The sequence below is a fragment of the Ursus arctos genome, unplaced genomic scaffold (genome assembly GCF_023065955.2).
Source record: "Ursus arctos isolate Adak ecotype North America unplaced genomic scaffold, UrsArc2.0 scaffold_24, whole genome shotgun sequence".
NCBI classification, from domain to species: Eukaryota; Metazoa; Chordata; class Mammalia; order Carnivora; family Ursidae; genus Ursus; species Ursus arctos.
The window spans coordinates 17,568,502-17,595,110 of NW_026622919.1; the positions used below are offsets into that span (position 1 = coordinate 17,568,502).

The 26,609-nt window shown below is 55.5% G+C and overlaps 1 protein-coding gene across 1 annotated transcript; it reads left to right on the plus strand.

Annotated features, from left to right (window-relative positions):
* Nucleotides 1-12,874: 12,874 nt before the first annotated feature.
* Nucleotides 12,875-20,496, plus strand: C1QL1 (complement C1q like 1). Its single transcript, XM_026512633.4, has 2 exons — nucleotides 12,875-13,704; nucleotides 19,137-20,496. The coding sequence occupies exons 1-2, from the start codon at nucleotides 13,108-13,110 to the stop codon at nucleotides 19,314-19,316; spliced, it is 777 nt and encodes a 258-aa protein (XP_026368418.1). The 5' UTR covers nucleotides 12,875-13,107; the 3' UTR covers nucleotides 19,317-20,496.
* Nucleotides 20,497-26,609: the final 6,113 nt, after the last annotated feature.

A 26,609-nucleotide genomic window follows, 5' to 3' on the forward strand; every position in this document is an offset into this window, starting at 1 on the left:
AAGTCCCATGCACCACCCCCCCCCCCAGCCCTCTTGTATATCTAGAGTTCTGCCTCTGGAGTCAAGACTCTGGTGTGGGGCTGTGCTGAGCCCGAGTCTTGGTTCTGCTACTCGCTAGCTGCATGACCTTAGGCAAGTTACTTAACCTCTTTGTGCCTCCTCTATCTTATCTCTAAAATGTTAGTGCCCGCCTCACAGGGCTGCTGGGAGGATTGAATGAATGATTACATACAAAGCACTGAGCAGGCACTTGCTTTATGGGCAACATGCAATAAATAGTAGCTATTATTAAAGAGGTGGGGAAAGAGGTAGAGGAAGGTAGTGATCAGCCAAGCTCCCCCCTCCCTCCAGGAGGCCTTACTTTATCCTAATCATCCAAGAGTTACTATCACAGGCCCTACAGTACTGCCATCTCCACTTCTACCACCATCACCAACCCCCCCATCACTACCACCTCCACCATAAACAGCATCTCCAACAACAACAACATCACCCCCACCCTCACCACCCTGCAATCACCACCACCCCCACCACCTCCAGCAGCATCATCACTGTTACTCAAGACTTAGACTCAGATACGTAGTTTTGAGATGGAAGGAATGGTTAGAGGGGTCAGAGGGAGTCAGCGGGAGTGAAACTGTGTGGGATGAATCCCAGAAGACTTCCTAGGGGAGAAAGTCTGTGAACAATGTGCAACCTAGGCACAATTCTTCCTCACTTCTTCCTTTTTTCACTAACTCCTGGTGGGTCGAGGTGTCCTTATCTGCAAAAGGAGACAGTAATCTCTGTGCATTGCTATGGAAACGATGCAAGTACCACAGGACCTCACACAGAGTAGGCCCTCAGTGGATTAGCTAGAACTGAGCTCTCCTCTAGCTCTCAAAATCTGAGCACAGGCTTCTGAACTGAGCTCCTACATCATCTCCTCTACCCCCAACAGTTCAATCATCACCTCCATCACCACCTTCACTGTCATCATTGCTACCTCCATCACCATCACCACCTTCACCATCACCACCTCCACTGCCACCAATACCATCAACACCTCCACCATCACCTCCATCATCACCACCTTCACCACCACCAATGCCATTATCACCTCTACTACCACTTTCACCATCATCACCACCTTCATCACCATCATCATCACCTTCACCATCACCACCTTCACCACCACCATTACCATCAACACCTCCACCATCACCTCCATCACCACCACCGTCTCACCATCACACACAATAATGGTTTTTTAAACTTGAAAGCCAGAGAGAGGGGAAACAGGATGAAGAAAAGGGCTGTTTCTCTGGAATGTTCAGATTGTCCAGGAGGCAAAACTGGGCCTCTCCACCTGCTTCCCCCTCAAATAAGAGGCTCCGCTCAGAGCAGTACTGGACTTCCTGGGAGGATGGCATGAAGCATAGATTCATAACGCATGGACCCCCAGGTTCTCCTGCACCCCCCGCCCCAGCTTCTTGCCCCGGCCAGTGAGGAGAGATGCAGTGTATAACACCGGAAAGGGGGGGGGGATGGCATAAATTGAGGTACCATCTTTGGTGCTTTATATACTTAATCTTGTTTGATGCTGATGGTACCACCATGATGGGTACTAGTTACAGCCTTTTAACAGAGAAGGACACTGCGACTGGGAGAGATGAGTGATTTGCCTGAGGTCACTGGCTTGCGAGTGTGCAAGCTGACATTCAGTCTCACCTTCACACTCTGCCCGCCATCCTCAGATGGTCTGGCTGCCCAGGAGGCCAGAGACCCGCAGACACGGGAGATAGGTGAAAAAGGGAGGTTGACTGTGGGATGAAGGAAGGATTCTGTGTCACTTTTAAGCATTCAGCTGGAAGAGCGGGACATCTGGGTCCCCAGGCAGGGCGCCTGGACGCTGCTGCTCCCTGGTCTCCTGGGGGCATGATGCTTTGTTGTGCATTCGTTTGTCTTCTTCGATCAACTCTAAATACCGCACAGGCCAGAGCCCTGTCTGGCTTTTGCCCTGGCTCCCAGGGCGCAGCACAGAGCCTGGCACCTGGATGAATCATGGTTGTTGAGCAAATACATGAATGAACCTGTGAAAGCATGAATCAGTCAGGACGTCAGAACCAGGGTGGAAGGCTGCCTTCATGATGGAAAAACAGGAAAACAGCAGCCAACGCAATTTTCCCTGCTTTTTATTATTACTATTATTTGTTTGCCTTTCTGATTTTATAGAAATGGTCATTCCCAGAGTTCAGAGCACACACTGACTGATTGATGCCCCAGAACTAATACCCTGAGATAGACCCGAGGCGAGAGGAATGATTATTTAACAGAGCACCCAGGCGCACGGGGCGTGAGGACATCATTCTTGTGCATGGCAAAGCAGATGAAATAAAAAGTTTATGCCAAAAACATGTTTGGTTTCTCATAGTGGCTTTCTTCCCCAACCCCCTTCCTCAAGCCCCCTGCCTGACACACAGGTTTCTGTCCATGTCTGGTGGGTCCTGGGTGCCCAGCAGCAGAGAGCCCATGGTTCCCAAGCTCGGATACAGTGGCCCGGGGGCCCGGGCAAGGTCTTTCGGAGAGGACGGTCCAGTTGCCTCCCTCCCCCTGCTGTGGTCCTGTGAGGTAAGGACAGCTGGGCCGGTCACTGGTCTCATCTGGGCCCCTGTGGGTGATGAGATGGGCGCTGATGGGTGAGTTGGCAAGCGGGCCAGAGTGGCACAGCCAGCCGCCCTGGGCACTGTCTTCTCTGCTTGTCACCACTCCCGGCTGCCCAAGCAGCAAAGCAAAGCCACAGTGACAAGATCCAGAGGGGAGAGGCTCCAGCTGGGGGTGGTGCTGGTCTCACAGGCCACTGGAGCAAGAATGTGACAGCTTCTCATCCAGGGGGGCCCTCTGTCCCCAGTTCCTGCCCCATCTGCCCTGACCCCGCTCAGCCTCCATTTCCTTGTCTTGCCTTTGTCTTTGTCTTGCTTCTGTTCCAGGCTGATATCAGCTGTGAATGGCTCTCGGTCCACACCTCCATCCACTCCTCCTCCCTCTTCCTCACCCCCTACCTCAGGGCCGATGCCCCCCTGCTCCCTACACACACACACACACACACACACACACACACACACACACAGAGCCCACCTCACACAGGAAGCAGGAGGTTCCCTCCCAGGACCTGTGATTAGGACCTGCGGGGAGTGGCGGGGACCTGGGAATCCAGTGGGATCATGAGCGTGAAATGGTGTGTGTGCAAAGGTGTGAGTATGTATGTGTGAGAGTGAGATCAGTGTGGATGTTAGGAAGTGTGTGCACGTGTGAGCATGACGGCTCACGGGAGTGCTGAAAGAGTGTGCGTGAGGGTGAGTCAGGGCGGCCCTCGGTGTGCGAGCACGCGAGCACGTGGGAGCCGGGCTGGGGCTGGAAAGAGGAGAGGGACTCTACGTGTGGAAGCGGAGCCCAGTGGCAGAGAGACAAATGCATCCTTTGAGCTCATGTTTCGGCCGCTGGCCCCCCGTGCCCTGCTTGATCACCCCATCTCTGTCATCCCGGGCTCCCTCAAATCAGGTCAGGGTGTGGGGAAGGGGGAAGGAAGCTACTGAGCTCCAGGCAGGGCCCCTGCCCGCTCCTTGGGCCTGTCAGCCACTGATCTGTTCATGTTCCTATAAATATTTACAAATCCCAGCTGCTGAGGAGCAAGACATCCTCCACCAGCTGGGGCTCCCAGCCTGGAAGCTGAGAGGGAGGGAACGTGGGGGGCGGAAAGGCGGGGCTGCCCTGGAGGGGCCAGCAGCCAGGACTCCTGGGTTCAGCTCCTGTTTTGACAAAGGTTATCCTGTGCGCCCCAGTGTGTCCTCAGCAAGGACCGAGGAGCCAGAAATCTCAGCACCTCTGCTTCAGGAAGCTGGCACCACCCCTACCTGAGAGGTGGGGAGGGAGAGGGAGGGAATGGCGGGGCGGGGAGGAGGGCCTCCTTTATAGCCAACCTCTTGCCTCCTATTAATGTCTCTCGATTAGGGGTAAAGGGAGGGGGTTTTCCTTGTTAAAAGATACAGAATTCTCCCTGAGTCCCTAGAGCGGGTAGTCTCTTTGAACTCAAAATCCTCCCCAGGACACTTTGATAAATCTATCTGGATCTTTCTGAACTGGAGGCTGAGGACTTGCAGCTCGGGGAATCCAATCAAAAGGTCCCTTCTGTAGCCCCCTGGCAGGAGCTAAAGCATTTCCATCTGACCTCACTCTCCGCCCCCTGTCCTGTGGCTTCTGGAGCTGGGCTGGTTGTGGGACCTGGAGGAGGTTAGGTGTGCTGAGACCCCGAGGGAGGCCTCATTTGTCCAGTCTGTCAACACCATGGCCCAGGTTGATGGTCAGACACCCTGAAGAACCAGCCCAAGAGAGTCTTCCTTCTCAAGCAGAGATCGATTATCAATCATCGATCCTCTATGCCCGGTGTCCAGGGCAGTATCAGGCTTAACATAGGTCCTTAAGCATTTGTGTGGAATTATCAGCCATATGCCAGGATCTCCAAGTCGAGCTTTCCCAATGGCACTTGGCGGCAACTTCCAACTCCTAGACCCAGAAGGCATTGTGCCTGGGGGATGGCACCAAAGTCGAAGGAGACCAGGGTCTCCTAGCTCAGACAGGCCCAGCACAGACAAAGGAATCCCCAGCACCAAGTGAGCTGAGATCTCTTCCCCTGTCTTAACTAGAATTTCAGATTGACTGGCCGATTGATTGATTGATTGATTGATTTTTTAGAATTTCAGATTTATTAATAGTGGACCCTCCTGGGCCCCAGTGGGACTCCTCTTGGCCTTGCCCAGGTAATGCCCTGTATCCTGGCCTAGATTTGTCCAAGAAGCCAGGCTTCTTGAGTGGGAGAAAAAAGTAGGGAGTGGGAACCCCATGACATTGTGGGGTTCTGGCTGCTTGTGTGGGACATCCAAGTGGAAACTTGGCCCTAATGGGGCATTAAAGTCAAGCAGGCAGGGGCCTACCAGGGGATAGAGGCCATGACTGTGGTTTCCCGTCTTCTCCCTGGGGCCCAGGCCAGCTGCTTTCACTATGGCCAGGGAGCCTAACCATCCCAATTTCATACGGTGAGAAGAAGGAGCTAGGGAAATGCTGAAATCTGCCAGTCTCCTTAGGCCAGAGCCACAGTGAAGCAGAGAGGGAGAAGACACAGGGCAGGGCAAAAAGGGGAGCTCAGGGGGCCAGAGACGGGAACTTTTCTTGGCGAAAGGCATCTGGCCTCACCTCGGAGAAAACTGTGACCTTCTCAGCTGCCAGAGAGGAAAAGCAAGGACGGGGGAGGAGGGATCAGGAGGAGGACAGTCTGGAGCTGGCAGAGAGGTCCGGTGATGGCAGTGGCATGGGAAGAGTTAAGAATATTCCTAAAATAGCCCAGCCAGAGCCTAAACCAGCGGGCTAGTGCCTCTCCTGGAGAGCACATCTATAGCGGGAAAAGTCAGCCCGCTCTGCGCCCACTGCCTGCTGCCTGGCTCAAGCTGCTAATTAAGCCTCCCATCCCACCCACCCCTCGCCAGCCCCTTCTGCCCTAGCGGGGGCCCATGTCTCCCCAAGGGATAGGGAATTCCAGCTGGGACCAGGAGCTCTGTGTCCTGGCACCCACCTCCATACATCCCGCCCCTCTGCCTGGGGCAGTGATGGACACACAGATGGACAGATGGGCGAAGTGCAGGCCTATGGATGAGAGGGAGACTGACAGGTCAGAGCAGCCAGGTTCTTCCAACCCCACCCATGCACAGTAGGGTGGGGGCCCTCAGCAAGCCCTCAAATGCCAGCTTCTCCTGGCTCTGGGCTCTCCTCTGCTTGGGACATCCTGGGGTGAGGTTGGGGCAGGGAAAAGCCAGGGGAGCCCCTCTGAGAATAAACCACACCTTTGTTTCAGGGACAGGACCAGCTATGTAATTTACAGGACCCAGGCTGAGAGGAAAATGTGGAGCCCCTGTTCAAAAATGGTTAAGAACTTCAAGACAGTGACAGCAAAGCATAAAAGCAAGCGCGGGTCCCTTCTGAGTGCACAGGTCACACTGTCCCTGAAGCTGGCCCTGTTTGGGGCGGGGGGTGGGGGTTGGTTTAATGAACATTTACTAAGCACCCGCTGCTCGGCTCCGCTGTTCTACCAGCTCTGCCACCTCAGAGATCCTGTCTGAGTCACTCCAACATAAGCACCTGAATACGGAAGAGGGACCGGGCCCCCCCAAACCCTGGTTGATTTGGGCCCTCCGAGGATAGTGCTGCAGACAGAGTTCCAACCCCCACACCCAGCTGTCAGACCTCTCTGAGATGCTACCTCCACGACTACCCTCCCTCAGAGGGTCTGTGGGGACCACAATCAGCCCCTCCTCCCCTTGCCTGCTGAGCCCCACCAGTGGGGTCCTGAAAAGAGCTCAAGGGGCTCCCATCTGGCTCTGCGTCAGATAGGCATGACCTTGGGCAAGCCACTTCTCCTCTCCTGGCCTCAGTGTCCCTGTCTGTCAAAGGAGAGGTTTCTAAGACCTTTCTAGACCTTCAGTTCTAAGTCTCCTGGGGTAAGAATGCGGGCAAGGCTTTCTTAGAAGAGACAGGACTTCCAAAGAAAACGCCTTCCCCAGTCAGTCTGGGGAGTAGGAGGCTTTCTCCCCGGAACCCAGGAAAACCAGCTGCTCCCCATGAGCCCAGTTCCTCCTCCACTGCCCTCTCCCCAATCCTTCTCTTCCTCCCTGCCTTCCACCACCTGGCCTGGGAGCCGGGGGTTCTGGAATAGTCAATGCCTGCAGGAGGAGGCAAGAAGCATGTGGACCCTGCTGGCCAGGCAGGGGCCTTCTCCCTGCTGCCTTTGCAAGAGGCTCAGCATAATTGCACTGCCTGTCACTCCCGCGTCCTGCTATCTGTCTCTCAGGCTGACCCTGCGCACCCGCCATTATATTGGTTCCTGTTGGGGCTGCAGAGTCTCATTATTTATACATGCAGCTGGGAGATGCAGGCTGGGCTCAGGGGAGAGGCACCTCCGATTAGGTCTCCTGTCCCACAGCCGGGACCTTTTTGGAGCTGCCTCCCTGGTGTTGCATTGGGATGGGCAGCAGGCCGCTGCTGGTCTGAGGTGGGAGGGGAAGGAGGTCCGGGGCTGAGCAGGTCTCTGGAGCCCCCAGGCACAAAGCCCAGACTTCTCTGGAGAGGGAACATGTGAAAACCTGACTATGGGGCGCCTGGGTGGCACAGCGGTTAAGCGTCTGCCTTCGGCTCAGGGTGTGATCCCGGCATTCTGGGATCGAGCCCCACATCAGGCTCTTCCGCTATGAGCCTGCTTCTTCCTCTCCCACTCCCCCTGCTTGTGTTCCCTCTCTCGCTGGCTGTCTCTATCTCTGTCGAATAAATAAATAAAATCTTAAAAAAAAAAAAAAAAGAAAACCTGACTATGACTTCGGTACTTGGGCTCTGCCCCGCCATATCCTCTGGATATGGGCCTGGGGGAGGGGCTCCTGAAGAAGGTTCCTCACCAGCCTCTGAGATCCAGGCCGACTGAGGAATTCTGAGTCCCAGCCGGATTCAACCCACTGAGGTGTGTCCTGGCCCTTCACCCCAAATCACAGCACAACTTGCATTCTCCAGCACTTTCTGACCAAACGCTCCCTCTCCAAAGGAGGCTGGAATTATGGAGGCTTTTCCCATGGAGATCTGGAAAAGTGTCTGAGTTAAAATGTCATAAAGGGATTTTAAATATTTGAATGGATGACAACAGGGAGTTTTCTTTAATATGAGAATCGCAGCCTCTCAGAGCTGCCCTCGACAATTCTCCAGCCCAGAGAAAGAAATGAAAGCCCTAAAATGTGATGAGATTTCCCCAAACACACATGGAAGTTGATGGCCTAACAGCCTGGAGAGCCAGCCTCTGCCTCTTGCTGTCCAGCTCTCCATCCTGCCCAAGCCGGGACCGTAGGCCAGTGGCTTCAACCCAAAACCAAAAATAGGCCTTTTATACAACTGGGTCTTGATCCATGCTGTTCTTTCTCACTCAAATGCCTTTCCTTGATTTTCCTGCCAGGTAGATACCTGTTGGGCTGGTGGTAAAGAGCCCCTCCCTGGGGTCAAAGAGACTTGAGTTCTAATCCTGACTCTCTCTTACCAGTTGTGTGATCCCAAGCAAGTTAACTTAACTTCCCAAGCAACTTCACTTAACCTCTCTGAGCCTCCACATCCTCATGTCTGATGTGAAGATGATGATGCTTATTCCCTAGCCTTCCAGTGAGGATGAGATGAAAGAGAGTATGTACATCGGTACCCAGGGAATGACAAAGACATTCATCCATCTTCACTCATTTCATACAATTTCAAGATCCGCCTAGAAACCTGGAAATCTCCTGCTCCCCACCCCACTCCCCTCCCATCCAGATCAGGCCACCGGCTTCTCTCACCTGGATCACTGCACCTGCCTCCTCCCTAATCTGCCTGTGATACTCTTACTCAGTTTTAACCCCTCTACCTCACAGTAGCCAGAGTGATCCTTCTAGTCCGAAGAATCTGATTTTATCCTTCATTCAACACCTTTCCGTAGTTTCTAATGGCCCTTAGGATGAATGATACACTCCTTGTCACAGCCCACAACGTCCTGCAAACTTGTCCTTAGTACATGCTGTTCCCTACGCCCGGAATGTTCCCCGTGCCCTCCCTCTTAGCTCCACCTCTGGTGGCCTTCCTCGTCACCTTGCCATCCTTTCATCAGGGCTTAGCTTACACATCACCTCCTCCAGAAAGCTTCCCATGATTCCCTCCCTCCAGATGAATTTAGCCGACACCGCTGCGTGCTCCTCCAGCACCCCGCATGTTCCCAGGCAGCTTGTCAAGCTACAGAGCGGTTGCTTGTGTGATTGTCCAGGTTCCTGCCATACGGTGTAAACTACAAAGGGTCAGAAGCCTTTGCAGGCTCATCACTGTGTCCTGTGATAACAAGGGATGGAGTGGACAGTCAGTTAATATGAGCTTATAGAATGGATGGAAGATGGATGCATGGGTGGACAGACAGATGGAAAAAAGTGACACCTCCCCTGTGAAGTCTTCCTGGAGTCCTCTGGGCAGGGAGTTTTTCATCTGTGCTTCATAACGTCTAGTGCAAGCCTCCTCCCAAGACTTAGTCTTTCCTCATCTATAAAATGAGGAAAATAACGCTGCCTACCTCATGGGGTTATTGATATTAAATGATATAAGCCATATAAATAGTTTAAAGTCCAGGATAATAGGTTGTTAAATTTAAATAAGATAATCCACTTAAAGTGCTTAGAATAAGATCTTGCCCTTAGTAAGTGCTCAAAGAACATTAATAACTATCATAACATTTACCGTTGCTTGCTGCCTGAGTCACCTGTCAGACAGTGAGCTCCTCAGGGGTATGGCTTAGGTCTTCCCATCTGGGGGCACACCAGCACGACCACCTCACAGCGCTTAGCTCAATGTTTACCATAAAGGAACAAATGAGTGCAAATTTGCCAGCCGATGATTCAGGGCACAGCACCCCCGTCATCACTCAGAAACCCAGACACACGCTAACACAAACCGTCTCTTACACATTCACACCCACTCACATTCATTCAAAGAACCCCAAAATACGACAGAGCAGCCACCTGGTTTCCTAAAGTCAGCCATGTGTAAATGAGGAGCCTTACTCACTTTACCGCACCCTCCACAAGCCGCCGCAATGCCCAGCAGCCCCCCCCCCCCCCACGCAATGAGAGGGACTGTTGGAGTGAGGGGGCTCCCCCTCACAGGAGGCAAAGCAAAGCTGGGTCTTCAGCCCCCAGCGTGGCAACATCCCAGCCGGGGAGAATGCTGCTCTCCCTCTCTTCCATCAGGGTTACCTCTTACCCCTTCTGTAAACCGGGTCCCTGGTCTTGGCAGGTGGTTGAGGAAGAGGCCAGAAAGCCAGAACACCAGGGGTCCTTCTCCACTTACCTAGTCTCTGAACCTAGAAGCATAGGCCATTGTCCTCCCATCCTAGTGCCAAGCACAGCCACCTGTAGGAAGAAGTCAGGAGAAGGAGACTCAAGGCCTAGGTTGGTGGAAGGGACTTCTGAGCCTGGGGGTGAAATAATTATATTAGCCACCATTTACTGGGTGCATAACCAGGGTCAGATACTGAGCCCCGTGCTTTACATACATTGAACCTCATTGAATTTGCACAACCCTATTTCCAGAGGAGGACACTTGAGGCTCTGCAGGTTAGACTCTCCTAAAATCACCAGCTGGGACTGGGGCGCAGGTATCTAATTCCAGAATCCTCCACCACCAAGCTCTAGAGAATTTGGGGTGGGTGGAGTGGGCAGACTGGGGGGGGGGGGTTCCTCGGTCAGTAAACTGGGGGACTTCCCCCAAGGCAGCGCCCGCCCCCCAAGCGGCTAGGTCCTCACTTCCCCACGGAAAAGGGGCGCCCGACGCCGCGGTGGGGCTCCGTCTCCCTGAGGGACCTGGGCGGGGCCGAGGCGGGGCCCGGGGGTGGGGGGGCTGGGGGGAGGCGGGAGCCGGTGGCCCAGGCTCACAGGCCAAGATGGTTGTTAATTAAAGTGCTGGCACCAGCTCCTCTCTGCAAAGTTTGAAGCCGTTATTTTCCACTCCAGCGAAGCGGGGAGAATCCGGCTGGGCTGACAGAGACGCCACACCGCGCCAGGGAGCGGGCGCTCTTTCGGGGGGCGGGGGGCAGGCCGCCTTGCAGCGCCTAGCGCGCCCTACGGACGCGGCGAGAGCGCGGGGGGCGGGCGCTCCCGCCTCGTCCTCAGCTTGGGGCGTCCGCCGCACTTGCCCGGCAGGGCCTGGGAGGACTGCGGGTGACAGCCGAGCCCCAGCTGCGCCGCAGGGGAGAGACCCATGTGCGTGAGAACCTGGGGGAGGGGGTCTGTGCAAATCACATGCTAAAGACCGCACGCTTGTCCCTCGGGTCACCAGCCCCGTCGCTCTTCGAAGAGACACATTGGGGGAGACCTAGGTGGGGGACAGGAGGCCGACTGACAGCTGAGGACGACTCTTTCTGAGCCTGGGAGGTCTGGCTGTTCAGCCTAGCGTCCCCTCCTCCCGGACTTAACACTTTCCTCCCTTTGGAGGTTGAACCCTAGAGACCCAATCGCGCCGGGTGGGAAGAGCTAGAGTCGGGCTGCGGGTTTGAATCCCCACTCCACCACTTATTAGTTGTGTGACTTTGGGCAAATCTCTTAACTTTGCTAGAGCCTCGGTTTTCCATCTGTAAAATGAGAAAAATGATGGGCTTTACCTCTAGGGCTTGGTGGGAAGATCCAGGGTGATCATGTATGTAAAGCATTCAATACAGGGCCCGGCACACAGTAAGCCCGGAATAAATGCTATTTGTTGAATTGGTTTAGCTTTCTCCTTGGTGGTTGGGGGTCCCTCCAACTGGGCTCTGTCACCAGTGCTTGGAAGGTCCTCTCTCACAGTCCCTCATTTGATATTCTCATGTCCCTTTCCTCCTCCCAGCTCTGGGTCGGAGTAAGCAGTCTCATCCTAGGGTAGAGGAAGCCAGAGAATCATAAGGACCGTTGTGACCAGTCAGCAGGGGGAGAGTGGGAGGTGGGAGGGGGCCTCTCAGGAGAAAAAAAAGAGGCTGAAGGGTCATCCTTTAGCAGCGGCCAGAGGCAGAGCCCTCCCCGGTGGGCTGGGTAAAGGAGGGTGAAGGAGGAGCAGTGGAGCAGCTCCAGCAGGGCCTCAAATAATGTGACAAATATTTTGATGGAAGCAGACACATTTCCGTTTATGCAACCTAAACACTTTACTGCACTTGAGGAAGAGGATTGCCTCATGCAACCTGATGGGGAGAAGAGTTCGGGGGCTACTAAGGAGGCTAGGGTGGAGGAGGAGCTGAGGGGCTGGGTGAGACCAATCTCCCCTTTTGGAGGCTGGAAAAGGGAGCTACCGCCCAGGGACCGTTTGTTTTGATCGGAATGAAGAAATGAGGTGGGATGCCAACTTTCTTTGGGCCCTCTTTTCTTCCTTGTCTAAAAGCAGGGATAAGGGGAGTGATCAGAGGAAAATGGAGGACCACCCCACCCCCAGGAAAAAGCAGTCTTGTCTGGCCTGGAGCTCGGTAAGGAAGGGGCAGAGGGAAGAAGGTATGGGTAGAAGATCCTGCCCGTCCCAGAGGAAGACGGAGCCAGGGAACAGCCAGGACCCAGAAAAGAGGAGGAGCAGCTGCTGTCAGTTACTCGGGATCTCGCCCGGCACCCCGAAAGGCACACGATCCCCAGATCTCCTGGACGGGTGGTCTGCGAGGACTGAGTGCAGAATGGCCCCCCTCCCCATCTTCCTTTGCCTTCCTCTCTTCTTCCCTGTCACCGTCTTCCTTGTCCCTTTTTGCTCCCCACTCCGTACTCCCCTCAATTGCTCTTTGTCCCCAGCCAACTGGGGAACCGTCCACCCCGGCCTCCGCCCCCTGCGTGCGGTGACCCCTAGAGCCTCCCTCTCGGTTTTCTTTGCAACTGACCCTCGAGGCCTCTCCTCTCTCAGTCTCCCTCGGCGCTCTCTAGCTCTCCCCGTGGCCCTCTCTTCCATTCGGTCTTTGCTCCCTACTCTCCCCTTCCCTACAGGAGACTGACTCTTTCTCAGACTCTAGCGTCCTCTCCATTTCCGAATCTCAGTGTCTAGCTCCCGGAGTCTCCCGGTTCCTCTCCCGGCTCTGGCCTTCATCTCCGCGGCCCCGCCCCCTCGGTGGGCGGAGCCCTACAGCCACTGGCCCAATTAGGTGTAGGCCCCGCCCGCAGCCCCACCCCTCGCGGGCGCTGAGCGGCGCGGAGCTGGTGGGGCGGGGCGGGGCGGAGGGGGCGGTGGCCCGAGCTCTAGGAGGCGGGAGGAGCGCGGCAGGACGCGGCTGCCGCTGCTTTCACTCCGGCCGCGCAGCGGGAGGGAGGCGCGAGGCAGGAGCCGGCGGCTGGGCTCGGCAGCGCATCTAGCGCAGCGCGGCGCTCCGGGCCCGGCCCCATGCCCGCAGCCCCGCCGGACCGCCCTTGAGCGCGGGCGCCCTGCCCGCGCCCCCCGCCCGCCGGCACCATTGCCCCGACGGCGCGGCCGGGCGGCCCGGCGCTCCCCAGGCTCCGCGCCGGCCGGAAAACGCTGTTGGCGGCCGCTGCGGGCGTGGTGATGCTGCTGGTGCTGGTGGTGCTGATCCCCGTGCTGGTGAGCTCGGGCGGCCCGGACGGCCACTATGAGATGCTGGGCACCTGCCGCATGGTATGCGACCCCTACCCCGCGCGGGGCCCCGGCGCCGGCGTGCGGCCCGACGGCGGCGACGCCCTGAGCGAGCAGAGCGGCGCGCCCCCGCCTTCCACGCTGGTGCAGGGCCCCCAGGGGAAGCCGGGCCGCACAGGCAAGCCGGGCCCCCCCGGGCCCCCCGGGGACCCAGGTCCTCCGGGTCCTGTGGGGCCACCCGGGGAGAAGGGTGAGCCGGGCAAGACCGGCCCTCCAGGGCTGCCGGGTGCGGGGGGCAGCGGCGCCATCAGCACGGCCACCTACACCACGGTGCCACGCGTGGCCTTCTACGCCGGCCTCAAGAACCCTCACGAGGGTTACGAGGTGCTCAAGTTCGACGACGTGGTCACCAACCTAGGCAACAACTACGACGCGACCAGCGGCAAGTTTACATGCAACATTCCCGGCACCTACTTTTTCACCTACCACGTCCTCATGCGCGGCGGCGACGGCACCAGTATGTGGGCGGATCTCTGCAAGAACGGCCAGGTGGGCCCGGCGGGGGCATGGGGCTGGCCTGGGGGCAGGGCACCCAGGGAGCCCGGGACGTATGGGGACCGGCGGGCACAGGTGGACACCCTAGAGCCGCCCCGCTTAGGCATCCCATGCGGGGATGGTGGACCGGTTGGCACTAACTCCCTGGTTTCTGGGCACTGGCTGCAAGGCAGACGCTGCTGGGTACCCGCGCGCGGCATGGAAATGCGGGAGATAAAACCAAATAACCAGAGCGCAGGGCTCCCAGGCGCCCGGACTGGTCCTTAGCGGCTTGGCCCTTGGGAAGCGATATCTGAGAGCTGGGATTGTGGTTGATACCAGCGGGCGATTAGGGGGAGGGCAAAGATGGGCTCTAGGGAAAGGCAGCCTCTGGCGCCCGCGGGCGTCCAGGCGCAGCGCTACGCGCGCAAGCGGAGAAGGCAAGCTGTAGGAGATGTTTTGGGCACAGAGGCAAAGGGAGCCAGGGGCGCAGAGCCTTAGCTGCAGTACATCCTCTGTCCCTGAGAAGGGACCACCGGGCTGATCTGACACCCTTGCAAAACCTGGGACATCCCAGTTGCTTCCCACTGTGTCAGAGCTACAAGGCTAGAAAGCGGCCTCCAGGGGGAAAAGTTTTTCCTCCTGAGGCGGGGCAAAGAGGTGGAAACTCCCCCTCCCTGGATCTTGCAGCTGCAGCTCCTGCCTGACTCCTGGGGTGTCAGGGGATCCTCTTCGTTCCCTATCCCCATCTCAGAGACCCCAGCTGGCGCTGAGCCGGTGATACTGGGAGAGTAGTGCTCTGTGCTCTCTCTGGGACTGCTGCCCCCAGACCAACCTCGACCTAACTCTGCCCCAGGGTGACAATTTTGCCCAGCTCCCTTCCCTTTAATACTCCCTCTCTTTCCGGTGCTCCCAGATCAGAGGGTTGGTGAGGCAGAGCATTCCTATGGAAGAAGGAGACCAGCAGGGGTCCCAACTAAAGCTAGGATGGTGGGAGTTGGGAAGGAATCTCTTACGCCTGGGACCCAAGACCCTGCTGGAACCCTGCCCACTGCAGTATTACCCTGAAGTAGAACCTGGCTTGGGGGTGGGGGAAAGGACAGGCCCGAGAATCAGCACAAAGACTACCAGGCACTTGTAAGTCTACCCCCTTTTCTTTCTCTCCTGCCTGCCTCTTTTTCCTACTCTGTCTCTTGTCCCTGTCTCTCTCCTGTGTCCACCAGTCCTATCCACCTCTCCAGGGTTTCTGTCCTCTCTCCCCTGGGCTTCACACCCCTCTTTATTCCTTGAGTGTGTCTCTCCCACTTGTGTCTGTCAGGCTTCCCGCATCTCTCCTCTTTGTCCTTGGTTCCTGACCAAATAGGAGGCCTCAGTATCCAGTGAGGGCTCCTTCGGCAGACAGCCCCACGATTCCCCTTATTAATCACCAATAAGGGATGCAGCAATGTCACCTTCATCAATGGAATGTCTTCCTTGCCCAAAGAAAGTTTGGGCTGGCCCCGAGCTGAGGCTTCAGGGGGCCTGGGGGCCCATTTTGCCTGGATAGGGAGCTGGTCACCAGACCCCCAGTGGGCCCTAGTCCTTATACTGCCCAAAGAGGTTGCAGTAGGGCCCCAGCGATGAGGCCCGAGGAGGCCCCGAAGGTGATGTGTGCTTGGGCAGGGCACTTGCTTCAGCCACGGGGAGGTGAAACCATCTCAGGGCTTCTCCTTCCCGCTTCAGCAGGGGCAGGGCATTGGCATAGCCTGACAAGGAGGTACTCGCTGGAGGTAGGACCACAGGCTAGTAGAAAAAAAGGAGGTGGTTTTAACTAAGGGTTTCCCAGACCCAGCATTTTAACAGTTACTCAGACCATTCCCCCCACAAAACCTTAAGGGGGCCCTATACCCCTCTCCCCTACATCCTTTGTGACTTGTCCTTCCAGATTGCTCAAGAGACTCATTAAATCTCACGAGTCATCCCACGTATTCATTTTGAACCCCTACTAGGAGCCAGGTTTGGAGCTAGGTAGCAGGGGTTTGACCCCCTGCCCTCTAGGACCTCACGATCTGTGCAGGGGACACAGTAGTAACCACATGACAAGACACCCCAGCCATGAGCGTGTTAGAGGAGGACCAGGACCCCAGCTGGCAACTCCTGTCCCCAAATGTGTTAGCTGGAAGCAATGATTCAGTGGGGCCTGCCCCAACTCAGACCACCCTGGTCAGGGGAAAGGATGGCGAACCCGGGTCCGTCCCCAAGGTGAGGGCACATGGCTAGGGAGAAAAAAAAAAGATCAGGAAAAGGCTGCCTTAGAGGTAGAAAAGGACTTTCAAGCGAGCAGAGAAAGAATGACGGCTCTGGGCAATGGACGGGAACAGAACAGAGGGGATTCTTCCTCCCCTGACTTCAAGACCAGGGGCAATGCTGGGCTCTCTGCTTTTCCTTTCTGGCTTCCTGCCTGCAGAAGGGCTTCCAGAATTTCCTTAGGAAGGCCGAGCTGAAATTGTCCACTGGCCTTTCCCTGGGCAAGACAGTGGGAAGGGGGCACTACCTTCCCCCCTCTCTGTCCTTGCCTGAGGCCCACCACCAGTCCCTCTCCTAAGGGGAGCCTTGAGTCACCACTGCCCAGCCTGATGGCACCAAGCCCTGGTCATTAGGACATGGGCATCTGAGGAGCCCGAGGAAGGGGCGATAAGTTGGGGGTGGTACCCTGAGTGAGGGAAGCCCCCTGCCGCTGCCTCGAAGGTCCCCAGTTCAGATGGGTCAGGGAAGACATGAAATTAAGAAACTGGGCCAGGAGAGAGGGGACGGTGTGGGAATGGGCCAGGGCCCATGGCTGGGGAGCCAACTGTCCAGGGCAGGAGCTTTGGGAAGGTGAATATTACAAATGGGGAAGGGCTCGGACAACAGAGCCTGAGTGAGGTGAGAGGTAGGGTAGTGTATAAACTGAGGATTCCCATGGAAAATCCTCACTGGAGCTCAGCCTGATGCCTGACAGTGAGAGAGGGGTTCCTGCTGTCCTTTTCTAGCCTTGAATATCTTTCACAGCACAGTGCCCAGCACAGTAGGGACCCAGTTAACGTGTGACAGCACAAGTGTCCCCAGTGGGCCCAGCTGGCTGCTTGTGGGAGCCACTCCTGCACATCCGACACCACAGCATTGAGCTGGGGGACAGGGGTATGCTTCCGGCTTCTCCCCAGTCCTCCCTCCAGGGCCCTGGTCAGACCACTGCCTCAGTTTCCCTTCTGGCAGTGCTCGCCGAGGTGATTCTACAGCGCCCCCTCGTGACAAGTCCCAGACTTGCTTTCCCACTTCCATGGCAACTTCAATTCCCCAAATTTCCCCTTGGTCCCCAGGAGTTGGATGCCTCAACTGTTTCCAATCTCTGGCAGAGAATCAGGACCCCTGGGTTCCGTTCCTGGATCCCCCACCGTCTAAGGATGGAAGGGCATAAATTCTCCCTGCCTCCATGGATAATTAGGATAATCAGCAACAACCATGGTGATGAATAAATAATAAACATAAGCATAACAGTTCTGATGCCTGTCACATCACCAGGAGATTCCTGATGACAGATGACTGTATTCTAATGGATTTGCCTATTAAGAAGCACACTGTTTTAATGAGTTAAGGCTAAATTAATCTGGGTAATAAAAATAATTGTTATTAGTAGTAATTTATTAGCAAAGATAATGAAATGCATGCGTAATAATAAATACTACGAGGATGAGGGCCCAGGGAACAATACAGAAGTTGGCTGCTTGCTTTGAGCGCTTGCCTAGTAGCACCAAGCCCCAGAAGAATTAAGATTTTTTTTCTCCACCAAAGAAAGGCTTTTATAAAGGTTGCGGTGGTGAGGCAGGACCTTCTGATCCACCGTCTAAACTCAGAACCTGAGCTTCTTGACAGCCAGCGTCTTCCCCTCCTCTGATTTTCTCTACCTTTAGCTGAACTGTGAGTTTTCCCAGCTCAGTGCCCCCAGATAGGATCTTCCCTGGTTGGGGAAGAAAGAGGTTGAGGGGAGAGAAGGGGCTGGAAGGATCTGGACTCTAAATGGCAGGCAGCATGCAAATGCGTCGGGTCCTCCTGTTGCAGCTTTGCTGCTAAGTCAGCAGCTTTGGCACAGGTGACCTGCAGGCCAGCCTCTGGCCCAGGAAGGAGAATGGGCCCTTCCCCCCACTTGGCTTGGGCCAGCCCAGACTGTCAGCCCTTGGGAGAGCTGCCTTCGGGGAAGGGGCAGGATGGAGAGGGGCAGTTGAGGAGCCCGGCTGAGAGAACCTCACTCAATACAGCCCCCCCCCCACCTGCAACACAAGTCTGCACCTTGGAGATGGCCCCTCGCTTCCTGCTTCCTGTTCTCCACCCAGGCCATCCTGGAGAGGCCCCAGATCCTATGGCTCAGGCATGGTGTTGCCTCAGTTGTTGGAGAGGCATGCCTGGAGGGGATTTGTCCACCATCGCCCACCCTCAGTACCTTATGATTATAATCAGAGCCCCCAAAAGTGACAGCAGGCTTCACACCCAAATGCTGGTGCTCTCTTGCTTCATGGTCCTGCCTGTCCCTCCCCTCCCCCATCAAAACAAGGACCAGCAAGGACAGCAGGTCAGACTGAGGATCACAGAAAGGTGTAAAGCCTGGATTGTCTTCTTCCCACCCACCTCCTTTCTACCACCCTGGGTGAGGTACGGGGAGCCAGAAGTCCTCTTTGGGTGGGTAATAGTCACAGGTATGCTGCAGCTCTTTGGAGGCTGGAATGCAGGCTCAATCCGAGCCTTGGGAGGGGAAATAATCACCAGAGCTCTCATCTCACTGCTCCGCTGTGAAAGACTCCAGAATGAACTACAGACAAGGCGTTTAAAGAGTGGGTTCTGGTACTAGGGAGGTTGCTTAGTAGCAGTCTGCCATGAGTCTAGCCACCTGACCTCTGGGGCCACGGTGTGTCCTTGTGTCCATCCACTGACGTAGGAACAGGTGGGTATGGCTGAACTGTAAGGCATTATTGTTGCAATTAAAGCAGAGAGGAAGGAATGATAAGGAGAGAAGGGATGGCCCTTCATCCCCTGGTATTCCAGAGCATTCCTCTTTGCAAGGAGGGCGTTTCAGGCTGGGACATCCTGGAGGCATTGGTGAAGTCCTCTGCAGGCCCGATGGTAAAACCTAGAGGCGGTAAGGAGGCTAACTCCACCTTGATTCCTAATCCAGACCCAGATTACACCTGCCCTAGAAATCTAGGGCTCCTCTATAAACCAGTCCCAAAACACACAGTTACGATTGGAAAGGGTGGGGGGATGAGGGGAGAGAAGCCGGCTGAGAGATGAAGGAGGGGCTTTTAGGGCCTCGAAGATCCTCCCCAGGCTACCTTACCTCTGACAGTCCCCCTCCCTCCCCAACCCTACTTCTCTCCCTCCTCCCCCCTGCCCTCTACACACACCACCCCCTAACACCCCCCCCCCCGCCCCCGCAGGTGCGGGCCAGCGCTATAGCCCAGGACGCAGACCAGAACTACGACTACGCCAGCAACAGCGTGATCCTGCACCTGGACGCGGGCGATGAGGTCTTCATCAAGCTCGACGGAGGCAAAGCGCACGGCGGCAACAGCAACAAATACAGCACATTCTCCGGCTTCATCATCTACTCGGATTGAGCTCCCGGCGTCCCCGGCCATCCCCTATCCGCCCGCCCACACCCCCCGGGGCTCCCCTCCCCGCGGGCTGAGGACTATCCAACCCCTCGCTGCCCAGCCCCGGCTGTCGGCCCTCCCCGGCTATGACGCCCCCGGCCCGCCCTCGCCACCACCCGGGCCGCAGGCTAGGCTCTCCTGCCCGCTCGCCGCAGAGCCGGGTCCAGAGCGCGCCCGTCCCGGCCCCCGGGAGGCGGTGTCGACCGCCCCCGCCCCGGCCCGCGCTGTATATTTGTACTATAGGACTGTTTACTGCCCACCCTGCTCGCCAGCCGGCCCCAGACTGGGGACAGGTCTCGGCGGGGACCCTTCCCGTGCTCGGATGCGCCGCCCTCCCGCTCCAGGGTGGCGTCTCCTGGGAGAGGGGTGGGTTGGGGCTGGATTGCGTCCCAGCACCTGCTAAAGCCCCAGCCCGGCTGCACCCCGTCTGACCAAAGCTCTAATAAAAACACTTCCACCCCGCTGGCTTTGGGTCTGTGCCCTGGAGAGGAGTTGCAGGAGGGGACCATGAACCCTGCCCTCTGCCAGAAAGGAAAAGGGTCTGATGGAAGTTTCTAGCAGATCTGGGGGCAGCCAGGAGCCAGAATCAGAGCTGCTCCAGGAGGAGTGGGCTAAGGGTCCCGAAGCTCACTACAGCCCAAGTGGGCCTGGGCAGCAGAAATGGGAAGCAGCCCAGTTCCATCATCTTCCATGGTGGGAAAGTTCCATTTGTTTATCCTTGAAAGTGGCATCAGCAAGGTTTACACTGGGACACCCAGGTTCTCAGTCCGGTACCACTGTGTGTGATCTTGGGCAGGTCACTCCTTTTTCAGTTCTGGGTTAGTGACAGCAATGACAGGAACACACTTGGCAAGAAAAACTGGTTGACTTTCGCCCAAGCGCTTCACCTCTGGGCCTCAGTTTTCTCATCTATAAAATGTAAATGACAAGACCCACCTCTCTTGAATGAGGATTCAAGAGGTATCATGTACATGTCCAATAAACACAGCTTTTATTCTTTATACGTCACTAAAAGTTTGCACACTTCCAGGCATGGCATCTCGCTCAAGCCTCCCAGGAGCCCTGGTGAGTAGATTTTCTTCTTCCAAGGAGGTGAAATATCTTGCTTCATGTGACATAGTCACTAAGTTCTGTGAGTGCCCTTGAATCCAAGAAGCCCGGCTCCTTGAAGACAACACACCGAGTCTCCTTGTTCTGCCCCTGCCTCCCTTACCGCCTATATCTGGGACCCTGACGGTCGCAGTGAGGGCATTCCTAAATAATAATAGCTAATATTCAGGGGTGCCTGGGGGGCACAGTCAGTTAAGCATTCGACTCTTGGTTTCAGCTCAGGTCATGACCTCAGGGTCCTGAGATCGAGCCCCACGTTGGGTCCCCGGTGTGCAGGCTGCTTGGGATTCTCTCTCTCCCTCTCCCCCTGTCCCTCCCCCATCTCTTGCTCAAATAAACGAATCTTTAAAAAAATAATAAGAGCTAAGATTTAGAGAGCACCCACTCTGTGTCAGGCACCACATGAGAATTTTATAAATACCATCTCATAGATACATGGGTGGGGTGGGGTGGACTGGCAGGATATGCTCCCATGCCCTATAGCACCTATGGGTGCTGTTATGTTATCCATTTCAGATGGGGAAACTGAGATTCAGAGAGGTTAATGACTTGCCAGGGTCACAGAGCTAGGAAAAGGGAAACGTCAGTTTTTGAACCAAAGACCTTGCTCTTAGCCGGTATGCCATATTTCATAAAGATTTGGGATCTCTAAAGCAGAATTGGGGAGGAATGGCTTTGAGGCGGCTCCGTCCCTGCTGGGCCCAGCCCTTCCACTCCCACCCCTGCCCTGCAGAGGCTTGATGTACTTATAAGCCCTGGGGTGAGCCTCTCGGAGAGTCCCAAGGCTCTATATTGAGGAAAAGTCCCATCTGGCCTCCCCTCCCCCAGCCAGCTCAGCTGGAGAGACAGGAAGGAGGGGTGGCCTCCTTCCCAGTCAGGCCCCATGTATGGACCCTTGTCATGGCTGGCAGCCTTGAATGACTTTCTTTATTCTCCCTTCTCTCCCCTACTTCCCCCTACTGCCAGCTGTGGCCATTTAATAAAATTAGCTTAATGCTTGTTCCTTCCCTGTGGGGTCTGGAGATTGAAATCCGCGGGTCCCCACAAACCCAATAAAACCCCTGGCAGGTCTGGCTGGAATGACAGTTTCCTCAGGGAAAAATGATTAGATTAGAAGGCGCTCTCCCTTGCCCCCAGTGCCACCCACAGCCCCTGTGATTCTTTGATGGCCACATTGGCCTGGAATCACCCAGCCACATACCTGGGGGGCTCCCCGCCCCTCCCCAGAGACCACAGGGACTGGTCTGGGACCTCTGCTACAATAAAAAGCATGTTAATCATTTCTGTCGGGAGTGCCTGGCTGACTTCTTTGCTTTTACTTCGGGTGACCAGACGATCCTCATGTTGTTTTGAGAGATGAGCCTAATATCTCCATCTTGCAGATGAGGAAATCATAGTCTGATGAAAATTCGTGACTTGCCCATGGTCATGCAGCAAGTGTGTGGCAAAACTAGGACTGGACTGAAGCCAAGGACTTTTTTTTCATTTGCAGGACACCCAGGGTATCCTGCAGTCACTCGGACAGCATCGCAGCAGTGGGGGAAACTGTTGGGAAAGCGTCTCCCCCATCAGACAGGGCATCCCCAGGGGCAAAGTCTGATCCCCCCCCCCTTGGACTTGGGATACCTGAGAGCAAGGCCTGTGCCTCCACCATCAGAATGGGAAGCTCCCTGAAGGCAAGATCTCTGTGTCCTCCATCAGACTGGGGGTCCTCAAAGACAGTGTTCTGAGCAAGTTGAGGGTAAGGTGTGGGTCTCCACTGACACCAGGATTGGGCGGTTCCTAGAGGCAGAGATCGTGGCTCTCCTCTCAGTGGCTCTAAGGGTATATACTGCTTTTTCTATAAACTAGGACATTCTAAGACCAGCCCCTAGGACTGGGGGGCTCCCTGAAGGACAGACTCTGTCTCTTCATCCAACGAGGGGATCTCTGAGAGCAGAAGCTGTGTCTCCCCCTCAGACTGGGGGCTCCCTGAAAGCAGGGCATGTGTCTCTCCTCCCCCTCAGTCAAGGGTTTTCTGGCACAAGAACATTCCAGGAGGGCAGGGCTGCTGGGTGGTAGAAAGGGGGCTGGCCAGGCAGAATGGCGGTCCCACTCTGGGGGAAGGAAGGGAAAAAAGCTCCCAGACTGTCTCCCCTTTAGAAAGATGTGTGATTAATTAACGAATAATGTCCCTGCCAGGGGGGTGTTAGGACGGAGGTGGCCCTGGAGCTCACCCACACAGGGAACAGTAGGCCATCCTGTGCCCAGGCAGCTGCTAGCCCTAGGGGCTAGGGCTGCCCTGCTTTCTGGGGTCATGGGCACCAGAGGGGACAGCAGGAGCCCACCGCTGGGGACTGTCCTAATTGGATGACTTTGCAGGACAGCCAGGCAGGTGCGCTCAGCTCGCCGCTTCAGCTTTGCTACAAACACATCTGCCATGGTGAGGTCTGGGGGTTAATTGCCTCCCGCCTCACTCCTAGTAACCGATATTCCATTTACTGCTCGGAGGGGGAGCTGCCCGGAGAATCAATCCCGGACAAGCATCCAGGAGACAGGGGAGCTGCGGAGGCATGGGAGCTGTTTCTCAGAGGATCTCTGAACGCAAGAGGAGGAAGCAGGAGGCAAGGGCCCAGAGAAGGTAGCCCATTGCTCCAGGCTACTGGGGCCTCACCTGCGTTCTTTTGACCCTGACAGGACCCCATGGGCTAGGAGACAATCCCAGGGGTCCAGAGGCTGCACTACTCCAGCTAGCTGTGCTATTTCCCCTGCCCTGGTTCCTTCTGCATTTATTTATCTGGGTGCCCCCATAAGCTGTAGCAGGTTAGATGCTGTTAATAAGGTTATTTTCACAAGCAATGGAGGTATATTTGAAAAGCGGAACTGGAGGTGTGAGCTCCTCGCTCCCTTCCAGGTAACAAATCTTAAAATCCTACAAATGAGGTGATAATAAAGTGGAAGCGAAAAGTCTACACATGTTGGGAATGGGGAGGGGATGGTAGGGTTACTGAGAGGTGGCAGCTGGGGGTTGGATGGAAAAGGGGGGGGCTACCCTTCATGCTTTCAACATGCTCCCCATTTGTTCCATCCACCCAGACTGAGAATCAAAACCACCGAATGGGTAACTCCTATTACCCAGCCGGGAGAACTGAGACCCAGAGAGGGAGCCAAGGTTGCCCAGGTTGGTTCAGAGACAGCAGAACCCAGTAGACATGCAGCAAGTGGAGAGAGAAGTGGGTTCAAGTCCTGGCCCTGCTCGGTTCAGGAAAAGACACGTGACCTCTCTGAGCCTCAGTTTCTTCATCTATATAATGGGGTCAATCAAAATATCTACTTGAGGGCCATTGTGAGGCAGTGCGTAAAAACCTGTTTCTAGGTTATAAAACGAAATGCAAACGCATTATTAGTTTGACCACCCAAGTCTCCTGAGCCGCGTGATTTAACCATTTTTTGGTTGCACCTCAATGCCTGGGATGGTGATGATGATCTTCGAGGAAGATGAAGGTTCTGGGGTATTCTCCCGCCCTGGTAACCCCAAAGCGGATGTGGGGTACTAGGGAAAGGGTCATTTTGGGGTATTCAAGATGTGGAGCTAAGTGTTGAGAATAGGCGCCCCAAGTCCTCCGATGTCCAATGGGACTCCACCACCCTTCGGTTCTAAAGCTTCCAATTTGGAATGAGAGCGCAGGGATAGCCCGGGGCCCTGGTCCACCTGTCTCTCCTTGCTCTGCTCGTGTCAACATGACGGAACATTTTCAATGGGTCAGGCCCTAGCTTGTGTGGATTCCAGAGACGCCTAAGAAACCATCCAGAGATTCAAGATACCTACAGGGATCAAACAGAGACACCCCGGACACAGTGCTGTTGGAGGGCAGGGGAGGCCCCTCACACTGTCAGGAAGGGTAACTCTGAGGGAGCTGGACTGAGCGGAGGCTTACAGTTGTACTTATCTAATGTTCAGAAAGGCTCTACGTAGTGTCTAGCCCTTCCGAATCTGAGCCCTGGCCTTCCCCCCGCCCTCTCCCTTACCCCCCGCCGCACCCCTTACCCAAGTTGTTGCTGAAGCTCCTCTTGGGGATGAGGTTGGTGAGGGTAGAACCCAGGAAGCTGAGAGTTTTCTCTTCTCTTGTCCAAGGACTTGGGAAATAATGGAGCCGGAAGAACGACACACACCCTCATCTCTGTATCAGCCCCTAAGTTATAAGAACAGCGTAGGTGCTAGTCTAAGACTTCTGAATGCATTCATTCATTTAAACCTCACAATGATCCCACAGGGTAGTTACCATTGTCACACCCATTTGGGGGACGAGAAAAGTGAGGCACAGAGAGGTGAATTAGTTCATCCAAGACCACGTGGCTTACCCTTTCCTGGAACAGCCCTCTAGACTGGTCGTTCTCCGGAGTAGGAGAGGGGTTGAATCTCACTCCCTCCAGCCAGAGCAGTCTCCCCAACCAGCTCACCGGGTCCTTGCTGGCAGGCCGGCTTGTGCAGGGGCAGGGCTCCTGCCTTCCCCCAGATGGTGAAGGGCAGATTTGAGGGTTTTTTCCCAGGCCCCCAGGAAGCCCCTTGCTCCCTGAGTGAGGACTCCACCCTGGATGTGACAGATCTCTCCTGCCAGTCCAGAGCCAAGGATGGATCCTCTAGGCCCTGGGTTACTTCCACAGCATCCAGAACACCTGCTCATTGTTCAAAGCCCAGGTCCGTTGCCTGCTCTTCCATGAAGGCTTCCTGAACTCCCCCAACAGTCATCTGCTGGTCTCCAAGGCCCTACTGAGAGCCTCTTCCACATAACAAGGGCTGACTCAGTACATAACACGGTGCCCGCCACATAATAACCACTCTACCGTAAGAGCAGCTGTTTGAACATCTGGCACACCTCTAAGCTTCTACCTCCTGATGATGGATGCTGTGATGCCCTGCCCAGGTATCCTTCAGGACCAAAAGATCCAGTCCCCAGCTGCTGAAAGTGCTGCCAACAGGTGGCTCTCAGCTAGCAGCCTCTTTCAGGGACGGCGTCTGCTGATGGGAGCTGTCTTACCCCATGTCCTGGCCATTGCTCAGGACAGCCCATTTCCAGTAACAGATCAACATGGGGGTTTAAAGGCCTGGTCCCCTAGCAGAGCCCTTACACTCAGGACAACTCTGAAGACTCTTCCCAGCTTCAGAGCTCCCAGCTCAATTTCCCTCTCTGCCCAGTCCTGCTTCCCTTCCTTCTCTTCCACACATGCCCATTCCAAGACCACACCCCGGTATACGTCCTGCCCACTGATCCCTGCCTCAGAGTCTGCTCCGCAGAGTTCCCAACCTGTGACACCTGCCTCCGATCTCATCCATTCACTAATTCCTTCAGCCAGTTTTATTGAGTACCTATTATGTGGCAGGCCTGGCAGCAAAGGCAGGAGATTTAACGTGAAGCTAACTATCCAATGGGTGATGACCTCTACCACCTCCTACCAACCTCTACTGTAAACTCCACAAACTTCTCCACATCTGGGCCTCTCATCTCCTCCTTTTTGCCTCCCTGGGCAAGCTGTCCCCCCTTCCACGGCCCAGCCTGCCACTGGGCTCTGCATCCAAGGCCCTCCCACCAGGATGACCAAATCTGTCCTTGTTTGCCGAAGACTGTCCTGGTTTTCAAACTGAAAGTCCTGTGTTCTGGTAAACCCCTCGGTCCCCCCTGGGCTAACAGGAGTGGTTGATCACTGTATCCCCCACCTTCTTGGGGACTTCACCTAATGGATAATCACACCTCTCCTTACTCTTCAGCAGCTTACTCTGCATCGGCTCCTTCCCATCATCATTTAAATCTCTCCTTAAAAACCGTCCCTTGACCCCACATCGACCTCCAGCTTCTGCCTCCTTCCTCTGCTCCCCTTGACAGCCAGATGCCTTAAAAGAGTAGTTACTACTTTCTCACCTCCCACCCTGCCTGCTGCCACTCCTTTGAAACTTCTCCTGCTAAGGCCACCTATGACCTCCTTGTTGAGAAACCTAGTGGACATTTTCCGTCTTCATTGTGCTTGACATTTGTGCTAGGCCAGACCTTGCACGATGTCTTGGACTTGGTTAAAGGATCTTTTAAAATCGCTCTATATCTGAAGCAGTGAATGCCACACCTAGGTACAAAGGATGTGCAGTGAGAGGTGTGCAGGTGAGAGGACGTGCTT

Bases quoted from the DNA above. Each gene is read 5' to 3' on its own strand.
- C1QL1 (XM_026512633.4), top strand. From the start codon at position 13,108: ATGCTGCTGGTGCTGGTGGTGCTGATCCCCGTGCTGGTGAGCTCGGGC. The intron at 13,705-19,136 runs GTGGGCCCGGCG...CCGCCCCCGCAG, and splicing joins ATCTCTGCAAGAACGGCCAG to GTGCGGGCCAGCGCTATAGC.